Source organism: Papaver somniferum, chromosome 1 (assembly GCF_003573695.1).
Source record: "Papaver somniferum cultivar HN1 chromosome 1, ASM357369v1, whole genome shotgun sequence".
In the NCBI taxonomy this organism is placed as follows: domain Eukaryota; kingdom Viridiplantae; phylum Streptophyta; class Magnoliopsida; order Ranunculales; family Papaveraceae; genus Papaver; species Papaver somniferum.
Window position 1 is genome coordinate 97173142 of NC_039358.1, and position 21066 is coordinate 97194207.

Sequence of the window (21066 nt, forward strand, 5' to 3'; positions counted from 1 at the left end):
GCAGCCCTGTTAGTTTCCCTGTAACAATGCGAAATTTTCCAAGAAAGCATTCTATTATGAAGCTTTTTGATTCTTCTCCACAGTTGCAGCACAGTCCAAGGGGGAACATCATTTGGATTTGTGAAAAGGTTGTACACGACCATTGAGTCAGTAGCCATGTGAACATTCAACAAGTTCTTATGAACAACCAGATTCAATCCTAATTCAGCACCTTGAAGTTCATGAGCAAGAACAGACATAGGCAAGCTTCCACCATTTGCTGCAGTTAAAACTTCTGTAGTATGATCTCTAATAACTGCACCAAAACCTCCAGAGTCTTCAGACAGAGATCCATCAATGTTAATCATCACCTCATCTTCAGTGGGAGCTAACCAAATGCAATCAATAGTTTCAGGCATAACAAAAAGGCAATCCACACTCCATCTATTCATAAACCACCTGTTATTTAGGTTATCATCAACCTTTAGTTTTGAAGCAGAAGTCTTCATTATAACATCCTGGACCACAAGCATACTAATTTGATCTTGAGAATTGTATTGAGCTTTAAAGATCCTTTGGTTTCTTTCAGTCCAAATATGATAGATGAAGCCATTTAAGACCAACTTTTTAATAGTAGAAATGCAGCCTGAATTTGTAAAATTTTGATCACACCAAGCTAGTTCCTCATCCCAACTTTGAAGTACATCTCTGACATAACCTAGCTTCAAGATAAATCCCTTCCAAATTCCAACAGAGAAAGCACAATCATGGAAAAGATGATCTTCTGTCTCTTCAGTCCCATTACACAGAATGCAAGAAGAATCATTTATCATTCCCTATTTAAACAATTTGCTTCTGGTCTTTAATCTTTTGTGAAAGGCCAGCCAAGATATAAAAGATTGTCTAGGAATGTGGTTCTTAAACCATACTAAATCTTTCCAAAAAGGAGAAGGATTATGGGAAGAAATAGATAGGTAAGTTGATTTCATAGAGAACTCACCTATGCTGCTAGGTTTCCAAACCAGTTGATTTGCTTCAAGAGTATTAAACTCAGCAACAGAGATTTGTTTCACCACAGTCTGCATTTCCTCTTCCATGAAGTCAGGAAAGTCCCATTTATCTTCAGAGATGAAGTCAGCTACCATCATATTATCATTATCTCCAATAGAATCAATAGCAGCAACATCCACCCAATCAATCAGTTTACCTTTTGGGTGCCAGTTATCATGCAAGAAGTTAGTGTTATATCCATCTCCAAGCACCACTCCTATCTATTGTTTTGCCAACTCCTTGAAGTCAAGGATTCTTCTCCAACACCATAGTCCAAAAATCTTGGTTTTTGATAAGATTAGCCTTAACCCAAGTTGTTCATATAGTATCTTTACCCGAAACCAGATCCCAAATGTGTGTTAAATTAGCTGCAATATTAGTGACTTCAGGATCCTTTATTCCTAGGCCTCCTTCTTCATAAGCATGACAAGCATTAGCCCAACTTATGGGATTATAAACCTTCTTCATATCAGGACCAGTCCGTAAGAATCTTTTGAATTTAGTATTGAGTTCCTTAATTACTCTTTTAGAAAGAACAAAGCAGGAAAACCAAAAGTATAACATTCCACTTAAGACTGCTTTAATGAGTAAACCTCTGCCAGGGTATGCAAGAAATATAGACTTCCAAGATAAAATCCTAGCATCAACTTTTTCTAACAAAGGAATACAATCATTGTAGGACAATCTAGTAGAGATTAAAGGTATACCAAGGTATTTAACAGGCAACTCACCCTTGGAACACTCCAATATTTGAATAATCTTGTCTAGAATATCATCCTTCACAGTAGCAGAAAAAAGAAAAGTTTTTTGTTTGTTCATTTCTAGACCAGTGCAAGTGCTAAACTCAGATAAAGCAGTATTAAGACTAGAAGCAGCTGAGGTAGTACCTTTGAAGAAGATCATGACATCATCAGCAAAACATAAGTGGGTGAGACTTGTCAGCTTGCATCTTGGATGAAAATCAAAGTTTTGAAGTTGGACCTGTCATAAAAGAAAAGCACTTAACATTTCCATAGCAAGAACAAATAAATAAGGAGAGATGGGAAAACCTTTTCTGAGACCTCTAGAATCTCCAAAGAAACCATAAGGAGATCCATTTATAATAATGGAGAACTTTGAGGTAGATATACACAGTTTGATCCACTGAATAAACATACTGGGAAAGCCCATTTGCTGTAGAACATAAAAAATAGCTTCCCATTTAACAGTATCATAAGCTTTTCTCAAATATATCTTCAATGCACATCTGGGAGAATTTGAAGATCTATGATAATTTCTCACTAGCTCATGAGCCACCATAATATTGTCTTGGATAGATCTCCCTGAGATAAAAGATGACTGATTTTGGCTTATCAAACCCCTTAGAATAGTCTTCATTCTATTAGACAATATCTTAGTTATGCACTTATAAACTACATTGCAGCAGGAGATAGGTCTAAAATCAGAAACAACAGTTGGATTCTTCTTTTTGGCAATCAAGGTTATAAAAGTACTATTTATTTCTTTGGGAAGCTTTTATTTAGTAAAGAAATTCTGGACAACTGCAACAAAATCATCTCCCACAATATTCCAGCAAGCTTTAAAAAAATGACTAGAAAAGCCATCAGGACCTGGGGCCTTGCTAGAACCAATAGAGTTTAAGGCTAAGACCACTTCTTCTCTAGTCACAGGTTTTATCAAATCAACAACATCATCTTGTTGGATACAGGAGTTAAAGCACAGACTCATAGAAGAAGCAGAGATATCAGAAGAATTATCATCACATTTAAAGAGATCAGAGTAGTAATCAATACAAACTTTGGCTATCTCCTTATCCTCAGTCATAGTAACATTATTATCATCACTAAGAGACAAAATGTCATTTCTTGACCTTCTCTCTTTAATAGAATTATGAAAAAAAATAAGTATTAGAGTCACCAAGATCTAGCCACTTAATTCTGGATTGTTGTTTCTTTGCAGATTCTTCAAATTTAGCTAACTTTACATATGCAACAAGATACTCTCTTTCTCTTCTAGCTAAGTCAATATCTAGAGGACACGACTGCAATTGGGCTTGAGCATCATGCATTTTCTCTTTAGCTAATAAAACTTTCTCCGAGACATTTCTAAACTTAACTTTTTTCCAAGGGATAATACGATTTTTCACAAGTTTAAGCTTAGTTACAAGAACATACATAGGATTTCCATTAACTGGTAGATTCCAAACATTATTAACTAAATCCATGAAGTCAGGTTCATCCGTCAAGTAATTGAAAAACTTGAAAGGAGGAGGACCATGAACCCGATTAGTAAAAACAAACACCACGCTTGGAGAGTGATCAGAAATACCTGGTAGAAGGAACTCTGCTTTAGAAAGTTGGAACTGAGAAATACACTCCATATTAACCACTACTCTGTCCAATTTAGATCTTATAATTGTACCATCTTGCTGACAGTTGGTTCATGTGTAAAAACAAGCTGAATAAGGAAGATCTAACAAGAAAGATTGTTGAATGCATCTTGAAAAGGCTTCATAATGACAAGGTAGAATAGCAGATCCTCCAACTTTCTTAGAAGGATTAAGAATAGAATTAAAATCTCCTAAAATTACCCAAGGCTTATTATTGAAAGAAGCAAAAGCAGACAAAGAATCCCAGAGATCATTCCTATTAAGATAATAGTTGTCACCATACACAAAAGCAGCCACAAAATTCAAGGAAGAAGCAGTAGAGACATCCACAAAAACAACTTGAGAAGTATGATGACTTAAGGTAACTTGGACAATAGCAGGATTCCATTCTACCCATATTCTACCAACACTGTCACTACTATCATTATCTATAAAATTCCAAGAAGGGTTTAAGTTATTTCTTATTCTCACTTTATTAGGAACTTGAACATGAGTTTCAACAATACCAAAAAGAGACAAATTATTAGACCTAATCAAATGCTTAACTTTTAATTGCTTCAAAGGGTCATTAAGCCCCCTTATGTTCCAACATCCCATGTTGAACATCATCTTAATTTAGGGAGAGAAATGGTACCTCTAGCAGACTTCTTTAAGTCTGCAATCTTTGGAAATAAGTTGATTGCTGGGGGAGCAAGGACTTCTCTCCTCTGAAAATGAGCTCTTGAGCCAGAACTAGAAGGACCCAATCAAGAGGAGCTTTGTTGAGGATTCTGTAACAAGCCTTGAATATTTTCTTTATTCTGAATTAATAGATCAAGGGGAATTTCCATACCTTTGTCCAAGAGAAAAAAAGGATTAGACTGAAGAGCTCCATTTACTTTACTCATTTTTTCTTTGGTAACCTTCTTTAGGATAGTGGGCATTTCTTGTTCAAGTTCCATATGAACAACTGTTGGATGGGGAGAACTTTCCCTATCAAGAATTTCAATATCAGTAGAAGCATGTTTCCCACCTTTTTTAGTCTTTGTAATCCAACCATCCTCATCCATAGAAGTAGTTTGTTTTTTTGACAAGGCCCGCCGGGTTAAGGAGACCCAAACCAACAACAAAAAACAGAAAGGAAAACAAAAAAAAATCTTCTGCTACGCCTATGGTAAATTTTCTGAGCCTTGTCAGCAGCCAAAATTTCTCTAAAGTCAGGAGAGAAATCTTCTGGACGAATCTCCACCCAAGTATCACCAAGATATAACCCTGCAAGATGATCAACAAATTTATTTGTTTCCCTGTAATAGTGAGTTACCTTCCAAGAACTAAACTTCTTCCTCAAATGCTTTATTCTTCTCCATATTTGTAAAACATTCCATGGTGGTTCAGGTTCAGGGTTTGTAAGCAGATTATAAACTGCCATGGAATCAGAAGCAATGTGCACTTTCAGTTTTTCAAAACTTAAAGCCATCTTTAACCCCAGCTCAACACCTTGTAATTCATGAACCAAAACAGAGATAGGAGGACTGCCTCCACTAGCAGCACTAACCACCTCAGCAGTATGGTCTCTAAGAATAACACCAAAACTCCCAGCATCATCATACTTTGAACCATCAGTATTAATCATGACTTCATCAGGGTCAGGAGCTAGCCAAGTACAATCAATAGTTTCTGGTTGAACAAAAATACAGTTCACTCTCCATCTGCTCATAAACCACATAACATTTAAGTTATCCTCTTCCTTGCATTTAGAGTCTGACAATTTAAATCTCACATCTTGAACAATGAGCAAACTGACTTGATCTTGATAGTTAAAAGAAGATCTAAAAATTCTATTATTTCTTTCTCTCGAGATGTGATAGATAAAAGCATTAAACACTAGCCTTTTAATTACAGCAACACAATCATCGCCTGTTAAGTGCTGAGTACACCACCTGATTTCCTCCTCCCAAGAATTAGCAAGAGCTCTAATGGAACCTAATTTTAGTAAAAGCCCATTCCAAATACCAGAAGAAAAGATACAGTCATGAAAAATATGGTCTTCAGTCTCCATTTCATCTCCACATAAGACACAAGAAGCATCTGATATAGTACCCCAAGATAACAATTTACTTCTAGTTTTTAATCTTCTATGAAAAGCAAGCCAAGAAATGAATGAATGTCTGGGAATATGTTTTTTAAACCAAACAAGAGAATTCCATGGAGGGGAAGGAAAATGATCAGAAATAGCAAGGTAAGTATGCTTCATTGAAAACTGGCCTGTAATACTAGATTTTCAGAAAAAATTGGTCATTCTCCTGAATATTAAACTCTGCAGTAGTGATTTGCTGCACCATATCTTGAACATTTTCTTCCATATAAAAAGGAAAATTCCACTGTCCATTAAAAATAAACTCAGCAATTGTTGTAGAATCAGTAGCTCCAATTGTCTCCAAAGTATTTGAATCCACCCAATCCACTAGTCTGCCTTCAGAATGCCAGTCATCATGTAGGAAGCTAGTAGAGGAACCATCACCTAACATGATACCAATATGTTTCTTTGCTAGGTCTCTATGCTCCAGAATTCTCCTCCAGCACCAAGAACAATCTTGAGGGACACTCATTGTCCAGAAGTCATGCTGTTTAATGAGGTTAACTTTTACCCAATTTGTCCATATTGTGTCCTTCCCAGAGATTAAATTTCATATGTGCCTTAAATTAGCAGCAACATGTGTATACTCCAAACTTTTAACTCCAAGGCTACCTTCCTTATAAGCATGGGACAAGTATGTCCAACTGATAGGATTATAGCTCTTCTTCATTTTAGCACCAGACCAAAGAAACCTTTTAAACTTTGAGTTTAGCTCCTTAATAATTCTTTTAGGCAGAATAAAACAAGAGAACCATAAGAAGAGCATGCCACTCAAAACAAATTTAATTAGAAGAGCTCTTCCTGGGTATGATAAAAATTTTGGCTTTCTAGAAATAAGTCTAGCATCCACTCTCTCTAATAATGGCAAACAATCTCTATAAGATAACCTAGAGGAGAGGAATGCCAAAGTATCTAACTGGCAGTTCCCCCACTGAGCAATCCAGAATATTGAGAATTTGATTAAGAGTGTCATCTTCAATTGCAGAAAAGAATAAAGAAGTTTTTTGGTTGTTTAATTCAAGACCAGTACAATACATAAACTCATTCAAAGCATTTTTAACACTAGAAGCAGCTGAAGCAGTACCGTTAAAGAACAACATGACATCATCATCAAAAGATAAATATGTGAGGCTTGTAAGTTTGCATCTTGGGTGGAAACCAAAATTCTGTAATTTCACCTGATCGAGGAGAGTAGCACTTAACATCTCCATAGCCAGCACAAACAAATATGGATAAATTGGACATCCTTGCCTGAGTCCTCTCTTAGCACCAAAGAAACCATATGGAGACCCATTCAATATCACTGAAAACTTTGCATAGGTGATACATAAAGAAATCCAATTGATAAAAATATTTGGGAATCCCATTTGCTTTAAAACATAAAAGATAGCAGACCATTTGACAATGTCATAAGCCTTTCTCAAGTCAATTTTAAGAGCACACCTAGGGGACCCTCTAGATCTGTGATAATTCCTCATCAATTGATGAGCCAACATAATATTATCTTGAATACTTCTGCCAGAAATAAAGGCTGAGTGGTTTTGGCTAATTAGACCCCCTAAGATTTTCTTCATTCTAAGAGAGATAATTTTAGTAATGCATTTGTAAATTACATTACAACAAGATATAGGCCTATAATCTGAAACAGCTAAAGGATTCTTGTTTTTAGCAATTAAAGTGATAAAAGTGCTATTTACCTCTTTTAAGAGCTTAGATTTATTGAAATAATTTTGAACAACTGCAACCAAAGCATCACCAACAATAGACCAGCTAATCTTGAAAAAATGGCTTGAGAATCCATCTGGCCCAGGTGACTTACTAGAATCAATAGAGTTAGGAGCAGTAACCACTTCCTCTCTAGTTATTGTCTTTATAAGATCAACCACTTCATCTTGTTTAATATAGGTCTCAAACCTTAAATTTAAGCAATCATCATTTCCAGTATCCTCAAGCTCACTACTAAACAACTTAGAATAATAAGAGACACATTCATTTGCAATATCCTTATCCTCAGTGACTTTAATATTTTCACTATTATAAAGAAACAAAATGTTATTTCTGGATCTTCTGTCTTTGAGAGAATTATGAAAAAAGGAATTATTTGCATCTCCTAAATTTAACCATTTTACTCTGGATTTTTGTTTAAGGGCAGATTCCTCATACTTAGCTAACTTTACATACTCGGCAACATAATCTCTTTCTCTTCTAGCAAGATCTTGATCAAGAGGGTGAGACTGAAGAAGCAATTGGGCAGAGTCCATGTCTTCCTTAGCTAATCTAACTTGTTCAGAAATAGCTTTAAATCTAATTTTCCTTCACTTTATGAGTTCATGCTTAACATTATTCATTTTATTTACCAAAACAATCATAGGGTTTCCCCTGACTGGCAAGTTCCAACCAGTTCTAACCACATCAAGAAAATCTTCTTCCTCAGACATATAGTTATAGAACCTAAAGGGAGGGGGGCCATGCTTTCTATCTTCACAAATAGATACTATAACAGGGGAATGATCAGAGATACCTGGTAAGAGGAACTCTGCTTTAGACAATTGAAACTGTTGAATCCACTCCAGATTCACCATAGCTCTATCCAACTTTGATCTGATAATAACACCATCTTGTTGGCAGTTTGTCCAAGTGTAGAAGCAGCCAGTGAAAGAAAGATCCAAGAGTTCAGACATCTGACTGCATCTGGTAAAACCCTCATACTGATATGGCATAATTTGAGACCCTCCCACTTTATCAGAAGGATACATAATGGAATTAAAGTCTCATAGGAGCACCCATGGCTTGTTATTAGAATCAACAAAAGAAGAAATCATATCCCAGAGTTAGTTCCTAGTAATGTAGTAGTTCACCCCATATATAAAAGTTGCAATGAAATTAAGCCTGGATGAAGAAACTTCTAAGAAAATAGCTTGAGAATACATCTGAAGAACATTCACTTGAATTTTATTTGGGTCCCAGCCCACCCAAATTCTACCAAAACAATGTATCATTATCCAAAAAACACCAAGAGGGGTTGATATTATTCCTTATTCTTACTTTATTACAAACTTGAACATGAGTTTCTACAAGACCAATTAGAGGGAGGTTATTATTCCTAATAAGATGTTTTACTTATAACTGTTTCAAAGGGTCATTAATCCCCTGATGTTCCAACATCCAGTGTTGAACATCATTTAAAATTTAAAGGGAGAGAAACAGAACCTCTAGCAGATTTCTTCAAATCTGCAATCTTAGGGAAGAGGTTAATAGCTGGTGGTGCAAGACTACCTCTCTTTTGAAAATGAGCTTTTGAGCCAGTATTAGAAGATTCATGTACATTTGATCTCTGCTGAGAAACTTGAATAACATCTTGAAAATTCTCCTTATTTTGTTCAGATAGGTGTTCTTGTAAATTATCCAAACCCTTATCGAAAATGAAAAAAGGATTAGAAGAAATAAGCTCATTTACACTATTGTCTTTCCTTATGTTTACCTCCTGCAAAATATGATTATGTTCTTGACTATGTCCTTGATCAGAATCCATTGGTTCAACTTCAAGAACAACTTGAGAATCCACATTAACTTGACCACTAGATTATTGCACATTTGCCTTAACACCATTTCTAGTTTTTAAAATCCAACCATCTTCAGCTGTGGTGTTTACATTCTGCTTCTTGACCCATTTTTGAACTACTTTCTGAACTAGTTTTACATGTTTGGGGCAATTTGAATTAACATGACCAAATACTGCACACTCACTACATTTTGGAGGTTTCCAAGAATAATCCATTTTTATTTCAACAGTATCCTTACCACCTAGAGTAAAAGTGAAAGAATCTGGAAACTCACAATTGACATCTACTTCCACACAAATTCTGGCATAACTCATTCTAGTTTTATTTAGAGTTCGAGTATCCATCATAAGTGGTTTTCCAAGATAACTAGCAATCATACTCAATCCCTTATTGTTCCACATGAATAAAGGAACATTTCTAAAATTCATCCATACTGGAATGAATTTCAATTCTGCAATTTCCTTCTCAACCATTCTTGACCATGGTTTAATAATAAACAATCTGTTATAGATAAACATTGAACCCATTTCCAAAGATTTAATTCTATCCTCTGTAGAATTGAATTCAAAGATAAACATACTTTCACCATGAATAGTCATTTTAATCTCACCTTTTGGTTTCCAAGCTCAATTCACAGCGCTACGAACCCAATTGAAAGGCAATCTTCTACCCAAAAAAGCTCCAATTACCTTGTCTTCACATTGCCGAATATCTTCATCGAAAACTCCATAAGGAATATCCATAGTTTTCTTCCCATCCACAGGATACGAATAGAATTCCATATCATAAGAAATAACAACTGCTTTTTCCTTATCAAACAAAGAAGTCCACACAGGAGGAGAAACCATTAAAACAGCAGGTGGAAGTTTCTCAAATCCCAGAGGAACTACAAGATTCACACCCAAATCGCCACTAGAACTTAGATCCCCCATACGAGAAACCCCTGATGGATTGGAGGAATCCACCAGAGGTAAAGAAGAAGAAGAAGAAGAAGAAGAAGCTTGCATCTCGTCAGAGGAGATACAGAGAAAAGAGGAAAAAAACTAACCCCAAAATCGCCTTTGACTTTGGTCATCTGATATTGACTAAAAAACAATAAATGAGTTCGCAACTCATAGAAGTAGTTTGTTGATCACTAGTTATTTGTTTCTTTGGTACCCACTTTTGTACTACCTTCTGATGAGATTAAATTTTTTTTGGGCAGTGAGCTAAAACATGACCAAACACAGCACACTCACTAAACTTAGGGGGTTTCCATGAATATTCCATCTTAATTTCAACTTTGTCCTTCCCACCTAAAGTGAAAGTGAAAGAATCAGGAAATTCACATTCAACATCCACCTCTACACAAATCCTTGCATAAACCCATTCTAGTTTTATTTAAAGTTTGAGTGTCCATCATGAGAGGTTTACCTATAAAGCTTGCAATCGTACTCAATCCCTAGTTGTTCCACATGAACACTGGAACATTTCTAAAATTCATCCAAACTGGAACAAATTTTAATTCGGCAATTTCATGTTCTACTTTCTTTGACCAAGGTTTAACAATGAATAATCTATTAGAGATAAACATAGAACCTACTTCTAAGGCTCTAGTTCTATCATCAGCTGATTGAAAATCAAATATGAACATACTTTCACCATGAATAGTCATTTGGAGGTTACCTTTAGGCTTCCAAGCCCTATTAACAGCATTGCGAACCCAATTGAAGGGAAGTCGTCGACCAACGAAAGCTCCGATGACCTTGTATTCACAATGACGAATATCTTCGTTGAAAACTTCATATGGGATATCCATTGATTTCTTCCCATCAATCACAGGATACATATAGAATTCCATATCAGCTGATAGATCTGGTACTTTCTTCTTATCAAACAGTGATGACCATGAAGCTTGAGAAGTATGTGATCCAGAAGAGGGAAAGTCTTCAAATCCCGGTGGAATAAAGGTATTAGTAACCAAGTTAGTACCATTTGATGACGAACGATTACCATCCCCCAATAGAGAAACCTCTAGGGGTTTGGAGGAAACCACTAGAGGTGTTTTAGTCGAAGGAGAAGACTGCATCTTTCCATAGGAGATGTCGGAGAAGAAATTGCAGGAACCCTAAAATCGCCCCAAAATCGCGTTTGACTTTAGCAATAGAGGTTTGACTGTTTACATAATCCAGTATTGCCTTGTGTATAACTCTTGGTATGTTGTTCCCCCTCCAAACCGTTCATTGTTCCTTAAGGTCGAAGTGGCCAATCCAGTAACTCCCATGAGTTCTCTTTCACAAAGCAGCTCTTTCATGCTCCATGAGGTCTACAAACAAAGCGTAGCCCTTTCATTACTCTCATGAGTTCTCTTCACAGGTCTTCTAATGAATCCTCCTCCTTCAAAAAAGCGACTCGTTCATTAATTAGTATGTACTCGTTGAAATTCGAAACTCCAAACCTTTGTGCGTTTTATTAACCGTCAAATATTTTTTGTTAGTTTCCTAATATGGTTACAGTGAACATAATCAGACAAGAATGTCCGAAGAAGCGCATTGATGGTCATGAGATCAAGATGATATTATTGTATGGGTACACATCCATTGAACATTTATAATATGGATCTAGAATAATTAAATTAGGATTAAATTTTCAAATTTGAACGCTGGCGGGGTTTGAACTTTTAAATATGAACATTACAAGTATACCATATACACACTAAGTGGCAATATACATGTATCTCGTTAAATTAGATTAAATTCTTCCGAATTACAGATAAATCAAAGATAGACCATATATATAAATGCAAATTAATACTCTCCTTTTCTCGTAGATCTTCTTCTTATCCTAGTACTAAATCTTATCTCTATATATAACACTGCTTAACACACAACAAACAAAATCAGTCTAAACACGTTCGTTTCTTTGTAATCTGTATACACTATTCATCGATGGTGAGAAAATCTTTCAAAATGTCTTTTCTTTTCTTTGTGTGCAAACTTTTTTTTTTTGTTCCTGTGTAGCTGTTGATGCGATATCTACAGTGAAATCATAATCTTGCGAATTCCTTGGTTTTAGTTAAGCATTTTCGATATAATTTCTTTAGTTTTTTCTTGAGGCGTCTACATAATTATATGTTCTTCCAAAACTTGTTTTTTCTTCATCTTGAGGCGTCTACATAATACAAGTACATAATAATACTTCTTAAAATGTGAGGGTTCCAGACCTTTTAACACTGGAGAAGCTGTGGAGATAGCCTTCACAGAAGAAAAGTCGTAACATAAAATCTTCACACTATTATAATCATAGTAGAAAAATTGGACTGTATTTTCTCAGTTTCATACTTTTTATCTTATTCAGGGGCTTCTATGCACTGTTTTGATGATATGTTTACTAAGCATAGTGCAAGGAGAAGGGATCCTTGGTAGTAGATCTGACTTTAAGAAGCCGGACGATGCTGTCTTCAATGTCATGGATTCTGGTGCCCCTGGAAATGGCCGAAAGGACGATACCCAAGTATGTTCATACTGTATATCCATATTAATAAATACATGTTATTTCCATAAACGTACCTGCCAATTAATGTGGTTATCGCCAATTAAACAGGCATTCCTAGACGCATGGCGCCAAATGTGTGAAGCAACCGCGGACTCTCCAACCATGGTCATACCAGAAGGAGTGACGTTTTTGTTGTATCGCATAAGCTTTGAAAGCCCTTGCAAGTCTGCAAATCCACACGTGCAGGTAAAACAAGTATTCTTCACCATCAATCTATACCGTAATGGTAAGTGGTATTCAAGTGTTCATATCGTTTGATGGTAACTACAGGTTTCAGGGAAAATTCTTGCACCTACAAAACGTTCTTGGGTTGGACCGATAGATTATTGGATTCAATTCAGTCAAGTGAATGGTCTCGTGATTACTGGGTCTAATTTAAGTGTAATTGATGGTCAAGGTTCAGATTGGTGGGAGCACGGAGACTGTTTTCTCGACAATGCTAATGTAATTATTACTCTTCGTCTTCTTCTTTTTATGCTAGTACATTTATTTTTACTAACGAATATTTTTGCTTTAACTTGTCTAGCTGATGAGTTTATTGTTTTATCATTTTCAAGACGCCTGCGATAGGCCAACGGTAAGCAACAACATATATAATCACACAGAAAAGAAAAACACGTTAATCAAATGCGAATGAAGGCTACCCTATTTATTCCTTTCCCTTCCTGACCGATGTAGGCACTAAAAATGTCTGGATGCGATGGAGTTGAGATTAGAGGGTTGAAACATGTGAATAGCCAGAGAAACCACATCTCGTTAACTGATTGTAGGAACGTAACTGTCTCTGGTATCACCATAAAAGCTCCCAAGGACAGTCCTAATACTGATGGTATTGACATTAGCCACTCGACAAATATTCGAATCGAACACTCTAACATCGGAACTGGTAATTTTTCATCTTGCGGATTCTTTTCTTAATATTTCTTGTAATTTTTGTTGTGTTTGAACAATTTTTTTTTTTTTGGTTTCGAGTAACCAAAGTGATGTATGAATTTGTAGGTGATGATTGTGTGGCAATCAATGGCGGATGCTCTGATATCAATATCACTAATGTGGCATGTGGCCCCGGACACGGCATAAGGTATGTGAGCGCAAAAATATTCGACAAGTAATAGTAACAAAAAGAATGAAATAAGGTAGCTGATATTTTGTCAAAGGTTGGAGAACCGAAGAATTTAGTTGAGAATGGTCCAATTCTATCCCAAATTGTTGTTGGGAAAAATGGCACCCCGAGCGCAGTGGAAATCAGGATCACAAAGGGCAATTGGTGATATGAATCAAATATGGGAGAAATAATAAGAAAGAGACAGAAGATAAAGAAGCACACAACCACAACACAAGATATATGTGGTTCACCTTTACAGGCTACATCCACGGCCAACACCACCAGAAAAAACTTCCATTAAAACAGAGACCATCATATGCTCTTTCCGCAACCCAAGAAAAGACCCAAAGAGTTAACAAGACATACCCGATAACACCATCGAAGAAACCATAGTAATCAATTCTCTAACCATTCCTCAAACCAGCCTCATGTCTTTTCTTCTACACTGTCTTCACCGCTGCTAGTAACAGAGGAGAAACATGGAATTACTAGAAACTAGGTTTAGGGAAAATCCCCAAACCCTGAACACTAGAATACCAAAATCCTCTCTCTAAAAGTTTTTCTCTCACACCGATATTGACCTTCACGGTAGCACACGATCCTCCCTAACAAAGAGACCAAAACCCTAAGCACAAGGATTTACCACTCTTCTAGGTTGGATTTCTACAAACCTACAAAAATCTACTCCTATATATAGAGAAAACAAACTTGGGCACCAAGTATTAGTCTCCAACTAGGAAACTAAACTCTTTCCTAAATTCTATATGGCCCATATTAGGAAACTCACTCAATGGGGAAAAGGCCCAAAGATAGGAAACTCACGGTTTTCCTAACAATCTCCACCTCGGATCATACTTTCAAGCATGAGACGATCACAGGAAATTACCTTCATCTTCCACCAAAGTTATTCACCATCTCTATATTCCCGTAGAATTACTTTCGAAGCTCAAATCCGAACTTCCATCTTCATAGAACCATCTCTTCGATCAAAAACACCATGATACTGGAAAAAAAATATTCAAAACATCTTCTTCATGAAGAACACTTGTGAAACTGGCCATGCTTCACAAACACCATGAACATCTTCAATCACTATCAACGCATCCTTGCACAGACTCCACCATTGATCACCAAGAGAACCATCTAGAAGAATCACCATTAGCTCCACCTAACCAGCAAGCTAACTACATATTGAACTCTAATCCAGAAAGGAAAAATTAGCTTCAATATCATACTCCATCACATGTCATGATTACCGTGTATCTGAAACAGACCATCAGATATCTCCACTGTGATTAACATGCTTCAACCTTTGAGAAATTACCAAAGCCATCACTAATCTGACATACTTTTACCACCATCACACAAAACATGCTCGCTCAGAATATATACCGTGTGAATGCCCATATATATTATCGTGGTACATGCTTCCGAGATCGGGCACATTCTTGATATTATATGCAAGCCATCAAGAATACTTTAACATAGACTTAAGAACATAAATCTATAACATCTCGTGCATAACTTCGAAGCGTTATTGGACTTGCTTCTACATGAGACTTCACAGCCCCATCCTTTCTTCAAACTTTGTAACCCATTCTTTATAGTGTATGATTACTAACACTCTTCCAAAAGTAAATATATATTCCACTTCATTCGGCCATATTTTGCATCCCGTACTACATCATAAAACCAGAACGAAGAACATAAACTTCTACCAAGTTGAACCTCTTCGATTTGTAAATCACATCACAAATCCTTTTTTTAGTAACACCGGTTGAAACCTTATCTTCAAAACAGATTTCTCCACCCGAACAACAAACCATTGTTCAATTCCAGGTTAAATCACACCATCTCGTCCTTGGCTCTGATACCAATTGTTGGGAAAATTGGCACCCCGAGCGCAGCGGAAATCAGGATCACAAAGGGCAATTGGTGATATGAACCAACTATATGGGAGAAATAATAAGAAAGAGGCGGAAGATAAAGAAGCACACAACCACAACACAAGATATACGTGGTTCACATTTACAGGCTACATCCACGACCAACACCACCAGAAAAAACTTCCATTAAAACAAAGACCATCACATGCTCTTTCCGCAACCCAAGACAAGACCCAAAGAGTTAACAAGACATACCCGATAACACCATCGAAGAAACCATAGTAATCAATTCTCTAACCATTCCTCAAACCAGCCTCATGTCTTCTCTTCTACATTGTCTTTACCGCTGCTAGTAACAGATGAGAAACATGGAATTACTAGAAACTAGGTTTAGGGCAAAGACCCAAACCCTAAACACTAGAATACCAAAATCCTCTCTCTAAAAGTTTTTCTCTCACACCGATATTGACCTTCACGGTAGCACACAATCCTCCCTAACAAAGAGACCAAAACCCTAAGCATAAGGATTTACCACTCTTCTAGGTTGGATTTCTACAAACCTACAAATCTACTCCTATATATAGAGAACACAAAATTGGCCACCAAGTATTAGTCTCCAACTAGGAAACTAAACTCTTTCCTAAATTCTATATGGCCCATATTAGGAAACCCACTCAATGGGAAAAAGGCCCAAAGATAGGAAGCTCACTGTTTTCCTAACAATTGCATTGGTGATTCGTTAATGAAAATTTCTTTGTATATATAAAAAAAAGAAGTAATAGTAACTAAATTGGTAATAGTAACTAAATTGCATGTTTAATTCATCAGTTTACTTAGTTCAGTTTATTCTTATTAATCTTAATTATAAGTTGAAATCAATGATTTTATGCAGCATTGGAAGTTTAGGAGCCAACGGAGTTACTGAAGAAGTAGAAAGAGTGCGTGTTCAAAATTGTAATTTTACAGATACTCTTAACGGAGCAAGGATCAAGACATGGCAGGTGAGAGTACAATACACTTTCTTAGCAATTACTCTAAAACTTCTAAGTGATCATAATAGTTTTATGAAGTATAGTTCCTTGACTTCTTTGAGGGTACCAGTACAGTCATAACAATGATGGGTTTTTTTATTTAGATTTTGGTGACCTCGTGCAAATTGGTATTCGATAATAATTATGCATTGGAATGTTGTTTTTCCAGGGAGGCTCTGGATGTGCAAAAGACATATTATTTGAACAAATTGAGCTTGAACGAGTACATCATCCTATTGTCATTGATCAATACTACTGCAATGGAGGTCATCACTGCACTGAATATGTAAGTTCAATAAGTTTTTCGAGGAATTTCATAAAATATTTACATTATACAAAAACCTGTACTAATTGATTATGTTCGTTTTTGCAGCCGTCTGCTGTTAAAATTAGTGATGTAATGTTTAATGGAATTCGAGGATCTTCGACAAATATCATAGTTATAAGTTTGAACTGTAGTAAAACTGTTGCTTGCACAAACATCATCATGGACCAAATTGATATAGAAACGATAAAATCTGAAGCCACAGCCTCATCTTACTGCATGAATGTTCTAGGAGAGGAGACCGATACGTCTCCGCATGTTCCTTGTCTACAATGATATAATTCTTTTAATATTTTGTGTTATCAACGCCACATTGGCTCCAAAGTTTTCATGTATCTTATTTCATTAATAACTCTCATTATAGTTTTATAAGTGTAAATATATTAAAAAAGATCACATCGGGACTGAATATCCACTTAGTGAATTATATTCCAAATTTATCCCTAATTAGTTTTAAATCAATCATCGTTACTGGAGACAGAAATAGATAAGTCAAAAGGACAGATGGATTCATGTTGGAAATTCTAAATTAGTTTAGTTTAGTATGTGATGGAGATAACGATGAGAGATCAACAAATAAAGTGTAATTTTTCTCTATATAACATATTTCAATATACTTAGAGAATGATACAGAACAAAAATGCTCAAATTAGGTCAACTCTTTTAGGGCTTAGTACGTGAATCTTGTATGTGAATCATACAACAAAATTGTGAAAATTAAATTTTTGAAGCTCGTATTTTTGACATTTATGTAACTCTATCTTCTTGTACATATGATCTTCACATATACATTTCACCATGTCAGCCACTGTTCGGATTTTTTTATGCATCTTGTCCTTGAAATATTCCATTTAACTGTTTGAAGTGTGGGATTTCAACTATTTTTTTTGAACCCCGATTCCATCCACGTTGACATTGTATTTCGATGTATATGTTCTTTTAATTTTAACAACATACGTTTTGTCGTGTTCTTAGTTTTCTTTCATACTCATAGATATATTCTCCATTTTTTTTCCTTTCTCTTCAGATCCATGATTTAGAAAAACGCAACTTAATATACATTCTCTGTAATGGGTTTAGGATAATGACACTTGAGTGCAAATGGTTCACAGGCATAAAGGGCTATCCAGCAGAAGATTTTTACCTTCACCTTATCTATTAACATGTAAACAGTCATCTTCTGAAACAAAGTCTCGAATAGACATTCTTCCACCATTTACAAAGCAGATTGTGGAACTCCTAAAACTTGATTCAACCCCCTTGAAAGATCTTATAGTCGAGCAAATGTTAATAATCTGGATCCTGTCTTATCCAAATAAGGTTCAACATCTTACCAAAAGTTGTGTAACTCATTCACTAATGAGTAGACACTTAAATATATTGGGACTAAGCTATTTCCACATGCTTTAGATTGGCCCCTGATCAGATGCTTTGCAACTGACCCAGAAACACTATAAGTGAAGGCTCATGAACTTTATACCCTTTGTGGTGTTGAGATCGCCATTATCGTGTTTTCGCCTGCTGGAAAACCTTTTTCTTTCATACATCCTGAATCTATTATCGATCGTTACCTCTCGGAGAATTCTCTTCAGGAGAGCATGAATCCAACTCCACTGTTCGAGTGTAACCACCACTAAAAAGTGCCAAATGCCAGCCAATTTGAGTAAACTGCTCAGTTACTTGTTTTCTTACGATTGAAATCACTTCTTTGTATTTTTATTAAAGTATATTTTTTTTTCAAAACAATATTTAGAAAACATAAATTGTTTACCTTTTTAGTGTTGTCGATACGTTTCTTTAGTTGTTTTTCATGACGCACATTATCAGATTCTTACATCTTCTTTGAACTCATTATTCATTAAATCATCTTCAAGCATTTTATTGTCACACTCAAATTTTCTGGTATTGAATTATTATCTTTCTTGTTGATGTCTTTAGTGTCTTCCTATGCTAAGAATTGATCAAATGTAATATCATTGCAATATTTGTCTAATTTAGATATTGTATATCGTTTTTCAATTTGTGTTTCTGTGTTCTCTTGCATTAACAAAATGTCTCCCACGTTGGTGGCATTTTTTGTATTTTACGTTGGTGGTATCCATACTTTTATAATATCAGTTTACACCTGCTAACATCAGTATTAATGGAATCAGTTTACATTTATACATACAGTTCCAGCAAATATATATCTTGACGAAAAAATATCAATCACTTGATTTAATTTAATCAATATTTATCCCTGTTTAGTTTTAGAATCAATCATTGTTACTGAGGACCGAAAGAGAGAAATCAAAAGAACACATGGATCCATGTTGGCAACCATACATTAGTCTAGCTAGTACGTAAGCATGATAACGATGGGAGAGAAACAAATAAGGTGACCTTTTTCTCTACAAAACATATTTCAGTATATCTAGAGAATGATACGCAACAAAAGTGCTTTGGATCATGTGCATGAAAAATTAAATTGCCAGTGCTTTACTTCGAAAGTACAGTACGGTAGACTTTGTTAGCATAAAATATATGATTTAGTTAAGATGTAAATGTGAGCCTAATTGATTGGTTGCTTGGCACTTGAGTTGAGATTCTGGTTTTCCCACCAATACGCCATCACATTTAATACATAGTATTGTAGTTAAACTAATTAGTTGAGAGAATCCAGTCGAAGACATAATAAGAAATAAAATACAACTACTTTTTTTTTGATAAATTACCATGTGATGAGCAACGTCACCAATTCTTTTGTTAAGTTATTCTAGCTTAGTTGGGATGGATTTATAAATTGGAATCTTATCATGATCCACCTTTTATGGTTGTATTGTACCATCTTTGAAATGCAACCTTATATTTTTTGGAGAAAGTCTTAATTCACCATTGAATTGAAAGTGGCAATCGTAAATTTTGACATGGTTACTTCCTCCTTAATTTTTATTATATCCATATTTCTTACTAAAAACCTATCACCTTTTTAAGTGCTTCTTCTTCTTTATGTGAATAGTAATATGATTGACATTTTAATTTTAAGTTTAATGTTATGGCTTGGATAATTTTTAAATTATTATTTGTTCAAAGTTTGTTCATAGTTATGGCACTCATTTCCATTTAAGAATCTTATAGACTCTACACAATTTGAATCATCTGTTAAATATGTAATATATCAATGCACGGCGTGAGGGACATTATGTCAAGGTAGATTTTGTTAACACTTTAAATGGTGGGATCAAAGATAATTATTTCTCTAAGTACCCTCTCTATCACGTGCTTTGCGTAAGTTTGAATAACTGATGCCGACGTTTCTATCTAGATTTATTTCCTCAGTTCTCATTTTATTTCTCTTGCTTTTACTAATTGCATGTGATCTTTTGGTATCGTTGCTACGTATAATGAAAGTGTGTTTTTCAGCATAAATAGTGATTTTTCGTTCCGCGATATTTACCTAAGCAAATAGTAAAAATCAAATTCAATAAGTATAACTATTGTTCTATACATTTTGAACATCTTCTACATGTATGATTACAATGTGAACCGAAATACGAAGAGTAATATAGTATACGATATGTTATGTATAAATTAGAAAAACAAAATTTGTCTTACTTGATCTATATGGAAATCATGTTTATAAATTTCAACAGATTTAGTGGTTCATGATACTGCAAAACTTTCTTTTCAAATTTGATTGGTGTTTATGGCTTATGATGTTGCATTTATTAATTTGAATATCATTAGTATATAAACATCATAGAATCTGACCTAACATTGTATCATTTCATTAATTATTGACTCCGATGTAATCTTCTTACTTTTTGTATCATATCGAAGTTATATTTATCCTTTAGATAACGGTCGAGGTGATATATATGTTGCACAGTGAAACTTATGTACCCGAATATTATTCAGTTATTTAAACTACATTCTTTGCGAGGTTATCCTACAATTAATTTTTTAGTTGATGGCACATATTTGCTAGTAAAGTAGGGTGTGCATTTGTGTAGGTTGCCATTCAATGCCTCTCCTTTAAGTTAAAATATCAATTCCCGTGATTTCAAAAACCCTCGCATTATTACCGAATATAACTGTTTTTATAACAA

The 21066-nt window shown here is 35.3% G+C and overlaps 2 protein-coding genes across 2 annotated transcripts; one reads left to right on the forward strand and one right to left on the reverse strand.

Annotated features, from left to right (window-relative positions):
* Positions 1 to 4502: 4502 nt before the first annotated feature.
* LOC113347950 lies at positions 4503 to 5651 on the reverse strand. Its single transcript, XM_026591643.1, has one exon. The coding sequence runs from the start codon at positions 5649 to 5651 to the stop codon at positions 4503 to 4505; it is 1149 nt and encodes a 382-aa protein (XP_026447428.1).
* A 5707-nt stretch (positions 5652 to 11358) lies between these two features.
* Positions 11359 to 17254, forward strand: LOC113347968 (probable polygalacturonase At3g15720). Its single transcript, XM_026591659.1, has 10 exons — positions 11359 to 11400; positions 12434 to 12589; positions 12680 to 12817; positions 12902 to 13075; positions 13158 to 13208; positions 13310 to 13517; positions 13631 to 13712; positions 16515 to 16623; positions 16823 to 16939; positions 17027 to 17254. The coding sequence occupies exons 1-10, from the start codon at positions 11359 to 11361 to the stop codon at positions 17252 to 17254; spliced, it is 1305 nt and encodes a 434-aa protein (XP_026447444.1).
* Positions 17255 to 21066: the final 3812 nt, after the last annotated feature.